The following is a 6,802-nucleotide window of genomic DNA, read 5'->3' on the forward strand; positions in this document are numbered from 1 at the left end:
TGTGGTGTCTGATCAATACTTGATCAACAGCTTGAAATGCTTATTATTACATATGCTGATCATTGACGTACATTGTAGTGTTTCCTTTCCTCAAACTTAAAGGTTAGTTCATAGATCAACAAATACTGTCAAACACCTTTATAGTAGCCTCTGGCAATCATTCTTCAAGAATTTCTCAACCATCTTTTAATTAACCACAACCACAGTATTTCCAGAGCACTGGCCAAATGAAGATTTCATTTCAGAAATGCATATTAAAACACAAATAAATAGAAAAAAAACAAAAAACATTATGATTACAGTCACAATCCAAAACCATACACAGCCAGTCCAATCATCGCATGTCCATTTGTTGAAATGCAGATAACGGCCCAGAGTGCAGTGTCAACACAGAGAAGAGAACCTGCAGTAGGGATGGGTGTAGTGAAAGATTGGGCGACCGGTATAAGCATTTCAATGTTAGTCTACACCTGCTGTTTACGAAGCATGTGATAAATACCATTTGATCTCATCCGTCTTTGTTTGCACTTCCCCTGTGTCCAAAGGAAGTTTCTTATGAGCCTGTCCCTCTCTGTCTTTCTATCCAAACCAGGACACTGTTGTTAGCACATTGCTAGTGGCCTCCAATGGTCTCTATGCTGCTACACCACACAGATGAGCCCTGAGCAGCGATAGGAGAGGAGAGGGATAGGCCAGTCATCACAGAACACAGAGCAGTGGTCTCCAAGGCTGTACATCTTCTCTCTCTGCTCTGCTCTACATAAGCCCAGCCTCTGAGTCTTTATCTCCATGGTACACACATGCCGGCCTGGAGCCTCTCGGCTGCGCTGGCACTGTGGGCCTGGGGGGAGGTGAGGGCAAATGGGGGGGCGAGGGGGGTGGTGGGTGAGGGATAAAGGGGGATGAGGGAACAGCGAGGAAGGGGCGCGTCAATGGTAGAGTTCCAGAGGTCCAAATTGGATCTGGTAATGGCTGGTCGATGGCAAAGGAGAAGGGTTGTTAAAACCAGTACAGGTCCTTCCCTTTCTTGTGATGCTGGAGGCCTGGGGATGTAGAAAAAAAGAAAGAGGATACAATGGAGGAAAACAATGAGAACGAGGCACAATGGTTGTCATGGCTGCTCCTGCTCTTTAATCCAAACAGCTTCAATTTTTTTTTAAAGGCTATTGATGATGTGTTTTCCCTGACACTAATTTTCTGTTTATGCCATACAACAGCAGCAAAGAAACATACAGTAGGACAGCTCACAAATGTGACCTAAAAGTGACAAATATAGCTGAAAGAAACAAACTGCTGAGGTGGCTTGTAAGACCAGGTTAATGTAGAGGTGTAGTGTACCGAGACTGAAGACTAAGTTGTGGGTGGATGTTAATCGCCAAATTGGGCTCTGGTTAGAGAGTGAGGTGGACAAAATTACAACAGTTTATTATCGGCACCAAACCGTCCCAGCACTGAGGGCAAAACACACTGATAGAGAACTGGTAAAAGTATGTTTTTTTTCCGGTCAATAACGCATACTGGTGGAGAGTCCTGTGATGGCTGCCACACCAAATAAATGTTTGGTGTGCTCGGCAGCCATCGTTATACAGTCAGGTGACAGGTCGTCTGGTGGGAAACTGACATTTAATAGTGTTACATTATTGATCAGCTTACATTGAAGAATTTGGAACAATAGCACAATGACAACTGAAATGACTAAGCCATGTAGACAGATGATATTGAAAAGTTGGTTGCGGGTACACATTCAGGTTGCGGGTACACATTCATCTGTATTAAAATACTTTCTGGGGGCTCAAAAATCCGCTTTCCAATGTTAATGTCAGCGGTCATAAGCCTGTCGAGCGTTTGAGGTTCATGGTGTTAACCGATATTGCAAATTTATGGGATTATGGACACGCAGGTGGCTGTGGCTGCAGCAGAAAGGACTGCTATTGAAAAGTTGCAGGTGGTTGTGCTTGTTGTGGTTGTGCTTGTTGTGGTTGCGGTAGGCTCCGCTGAAGTAGAGAAGCGACTCCATACCTGCGTCCATGTTGAGGGCCATCTCTCCGGGGGGCAGCAAGCCCGGCCAGGGCGCGGTGGGGTCCAGCTTGGTGACGTCATAGGGGTGGTGAACGGGGAGGGAGCCCAGGTGGTGGGGCCGCACGGTGGGCATAAGCAAGGGGCTGTAGGGGTGGTGGGGCTCCAGGCCACCAGGAGTGTAGAGTTCGTGGAGGGGCCTGGGGGGCCCGTAGGCCTGGCTCGGGGTGTAGCCCCACCCCTCTGATGGGTGGAGGTGCGAGTGGGGGTGAGCGTGAGGATGCGCGTGAGGGTGAGGAATGCCCGGGTGGAGTCCGGAAGCGTAGGGGTCCATGGAATAAGTGGGCATTCCGGGTTCGCAGTGGGAGCGACTTTGGGGGGAGGAGTAGTTGCTGTCCCAGAAGGAAGGGGGGAAGCTGCGGCGACTGCTGGGTGAAGGGGTATCTGAGTGAGAGAGAGAGAGAGAGAGAGAGATCAGGTTTAGGCATATGTCACGGACAGTTGTGTTACTGTATGGCATGGTTTACAGACACATATGGAATAGCCCGTGAGAGATGCATGCAAGTCATGAAAACAACATTAGGTCACATGGTTTTTACACATATGTACATACAGCACAGTCCTACCAACAGCAGTCTCCTGCAGGCCACAGAAATAAATACTAGAGAATCTTAGAGAGAAAGAGAGAGAGAAAGAGAGAGAGAGAGAAAGAGAGAGACCGAGTCTGACACCAAGACTGCTAACAAAATGGCGAAATGGACTGAGTTGACCTTGTATTTTTATACTGACTCTATGCACACTCACACACACTGACGCTCCAACACACACACACTCATTTCATTTGCTCACACACACATAACATGCACACAGATTTATACTGACTCTACACACACTCACATACAATCATCATATACTCTATATCCTGATGCCCAGTCATCTTACCCCTATACATATCTACCTATATCACTCCAGTATCCCTATAAATTGGTATTGGAACAGACCCTGTATATACAGTAGCTTACTTACTTCTCACGTTCTTATTTCTTATTTGTATTTCTTGTGCGTTTTTGTTCCGCCTTATGTTATTTGTAGTACTACATTGATATTGATGACTGTATTGTTGGGTTTAGAGTTTGCAAGAAAGGCATTTCACTGTGCTTGTGCACGGGACATTAAAACTTGAAGCAGAGAGATACAGACACTCGTTGACACAGAGAGTAAGAGAACCCTGTCCCAGTGTCCTGCCTCCTCTCAGCCCCCTTACTTACCCCCTCTTTTGGACCTGTACACGAACCCCCTCCCCCCAACACACCCCTCCCACACCCCCCACCTGTTGTTTTTTTTCTGCACCACTTCGTTCGCCCGAAGCAGAATGTCAGTGGGACAGTTTTAGGCTTTTAGACGTTACTTTTTATATTTAGAATTACTCTGAAAAAAGACACCGTCGTGTGGCAGTGCATGCAGTAGCCCCAATCAAACCAGTTGTGTGATAAATCAGCGGCGGCCATTGTGGGGCCGACCGGAGCCATTTGAAGGCGATATGCTGGCCCGCGGGGTTCAGCGCTTACGGCCGCGTATAAACATAGTATCTGTTGTCAGGCAGGAAGACGTCCAACGAGAGAGGGAGAGGGAGGATCTAAGTCCTACATGGGAATCGGGAGGACAGGCAGAGCACAACTCGAGTTTGGGTGACTACTTTGGCAAATGTAATAGTGGTACCATTGATCGAGAGAAAGTTGAAACCATTTGTAAAAAAGCTGTAGAATACAATTAATGTGAAGACATTGGTTGACGCGAGAGGAATATAAAAATCTTCTGCGCTGTCTGCACCTGTTGGTGATTGTAGAGCAAATGTCCACCGATTGTTAATAGCCCATTCATCTGAGCAATGTCAGTCTCTTTTGTGTAAAACAATCTCTTTACCTGGTTCTCTCTACAATATCAGTTTCATTTATGACATACTGCCTACCATTGGGTCATTTCTTGGCCCAAAAAATCATCAAACTACACTTAACTGCCCAAAAACACACTTAACTGAGAGCATGAAGCATGTCACACTTGTCTAATAATATCCCTGACCCTTGACCCTCAAGCCTTCCTAACCTCTGACCCCATTAGGGCAGAGGACAACAGGCACCACTAAACAAGCACCCTTCTGTCCATTTCTTTGCCTTTTTGGTTTGCCATTGTATATCTACACACACACTTCTGTGTGTCCTCTGACAGCCTCGCCTGATACACACACACACACACACACACACACACACACACACACACCGAAAACACTCCTAACTATGCCTATGCTACCTTTGCCCAGGTCCGATGCCCTCCTCTTGCCCTCTCCCTCCATGTAGGAGCTGAGTGCCCTGGAGAAGTGTTCGTCTACCACACTGCTGATGTCCCCTTGGTAGTACGTGAAGAGGACACAACGAGACGTCAGGTACTCAGCCTCGGGCACTTCCTGTTTCTCCTTATGGCACTCCTCTGGTCGAGTGGCACGGGGATATGAGGATGAGGAAGAGGCGGAGGAGGAAGAGCCAGGGCCCGTGCTGGTGCCCGCCGAAACCCCCTCCGGACACCTTGTCATCTCCGCGCTCTCCATCATGAAGTCTCTGCGGCGAGGAGAGGGGCTCCTCAGACCGATGGGTGCCTGAAGGGGGAGGAGGAAGGGGGGCAGGGTGGGGGCAATGGACAGTTGTTAGAAGGGAGAGATCTGGAAGACCAAGTCTATTGTGACATAAGACGTGTGTGTGTGTGTGTGTGTGTGTGTGTGTGTGTGTGTGTGTGTGTGTGTGTGTGTGTGTGTGTGTGTGTGTGTGTGTGTGTGTGTGTGTGTGTATTGACTAATAGTCTTGTGATCATGACACTGTTTTCACCACAACTATTCAAACGAAATCAGTATGTGCCAATTGGTAAGCCTCCTGTCATACAAATACCGACAACATACATCCACTGCTTATGGGTCTGACAAACTACCAACATTAGACAAAACAAATGTGAAATCCATAGCATTGATCATGGAAAATTGAGAAACAGAGAAGTGCAGGTTTTGGAAACATTTTTGGAGACATTTGGTTTCTTACAGACCTCGTTGATAATCTGCCCATAGATCCAACATTTTGTGTAGGTAAAACAATCAAATAGGTTACTTTTTTATGCAAATAAACTTATTCTCGGAAAACAAAGTTTCTCTCGCACGTTTAATTAATTAATTCGAAAACATTTGACAGCGCCTCCTTACCTGGAAGCTGTTGATGAACGCGGGGGCGGCTGGAGCGTACGGTGCGTAATGTCCATAGGCTGGGTACATAACATCCAAACAACTCATGGTAATGACACGGTGTCCTCTCGGGCCAGGGAAGGGAAGTGTCGCACTGTCATATGGAAACCAACGTTGTAAGAGAGCGACAACATTCCGCTACCAGCAGCAGCAAGGCAACTAGAGAAGGCGCTCGGTCAGTGGCAATGCGCAGCAGGCAGCACGAGGCTCGACATCACTCCAGAGCGCGCTCTCTGCTACGCTGCGCAACAGCAGCTGCGCTCTCAGATTGTGGTGAGAGAGGTTTATACAACAAAACCCACACAAGAGTTTCCTGTACATCTCGACCCACCCACCCTTGTCCAATAGCTTCCCGCTAAAATAAATGCTCTGATTTGTAATATTACATAAGCCTAAGCTGTTTAGTAAAGAGCACGAAAATATATTACGATTTCTTTCTATTAAGATAAGAATTGTATGCTATTAAGAAATGTAGCCAATGATAATTTGTGAGTAATCGGTTCATTATTGTAAAGTTAATCTATTATTATCGAATTACGTATTGTCCATGCACGTTTTCTATTGTCCATGCACGTTTTCCAATTTCCATAATGTAATCAGTCTAATTTAGTTGGCATGATCCTTAACTTCTTTGACCCCAAATGAAACTTTTCCAAGGGTTACACAGAGGGTCATAGGCCAATAGGCCCACTGCAGAATTAGATTCAGTTATGGTCGTAGAGGCAATAGAGTAATTTAACAAGCAAGTGACTTCATTAAAGGATATAGGAAATGTGTATTCCATTCCCATTTAAAGTGTCAAGTTGGCCATCTTTTAAAACATCCATGGGGTAGCCAAGTAAAGTCTGCGGACATTGGAGCTATTTGGTGGAATTCTCAGAATGACACTTAGGTGTCAACTGTAGGGTGCACACTGGCCATACCAACACCAGGAGAAAAAAAATACACAATTCCATGACAAATTATCACCCATCAGTTACACAAACAAGGAGCTTTCCTCACGTAGTATGTCATCTGATGTCATAGTACGATTTTATAATAACAAAAGAAAAATATGAATCAATTTACCCTACATGAATTACTTTACTTTGATAGGTTAGATGTCCTATCAAAAATGTGACCCATTAAAACCCATAACAGTCCAAGCCCTGTCTAAGCCCGAGAAGGGTTTTTTACTAAGCTATATGGAATTGTTTTTAGAAGGTCATACCAAGGATCATTTATCTATTTGATTTTGAATTTTAAGACCCCTTGAAGTATCTAAAAAATATATACAAAAGTTAGTTGATGAAAAAATATATTTGGCCTTACTGCTATTAGCCCAAACAAACGCATTGAATAACAGATTCACGACAGATAGTCCCAAAAATAATCGATGGGGTCAGGGCTCTTTGTGCACAGGGGCATTATCATGCTGAAACAGGAAAGGGCCTTCCCCAAACTGTTGCCACAAAGTTGGAAGCAAAGAATCGTCTAGAATGTCATTGTGTGCTGTAGCGTTAAGAG

General features: G+C 45.5%; 1 protein-coding gene across 1 annotated transcript; it reads right to left on the bottom strand.

Moving 5' to 3' along the window:
• Positions 1-945: 945 nt before the first annotated feature.
• Positions 946-5,344, bottom strand: LOC120023415 (transcription cofactor vestigial-like protein 2). Its single transcript, XM_038967432.1, has 4 exons — positions 5,258-5,344; positions 4,324-4,666; positions 2,020-2,460; positions 946-1,043 (listed from the first exon to the last, which is right to left on the bottom strand). Exons 1-4 carry the CDS (start codon positions 5,342-5,344, stop codon positions 1,000-1,002), a joined length of 915 nt encoding a protein of 304 aa, XP_038823360.1. The 3' UTR covers positions 946-999.
• Positions 5,345-6,802: the final 1,458 nt, after the last annotated feature.

The sequence above is a fragment of the Salvelinus namaycush genome, chromosome 28, assembly GCF_016432855.1.
Source record: "Salvelinus namaycush isolate Seneca chromosome 28, SaNama_1.0, whole genome shotgun sequence".
Lineage (NCBI taxonomy): Eukaryota > Metazoa > Chordata > Actinopteri > Salmoniformes > Salmonidae > Salvelinus > Salvelinus namaycush.

What these genes read in the sequence shown, in the direction of transcription:
- LOC120023415 (XM_038967432.1), bottom strand. Translation starts at nt 5,344, where the DNA reads ATGAGTTGTTTGGATGTTATGTACCCAGCCTATGGACATTACGCACCG. An exon ending in CGTTCATCAACAGCTTCCAG is followed by an intron (nt 4,667 to 5,257) that starts GTAAGGAGGCGC and finishes CTCCCCCTTCAG; the next exon opens with GCACCCATCGGTCTGAGGAG. An exon ending in GGCCCTCAACATGGACGCAG is followed by an intron (nt 1,044 to 2,019) that starts GTATGGAGTCGC and finishes CTACATCCCCAG; the next exon opens with GCCTCCAGCATCACAAGAAA.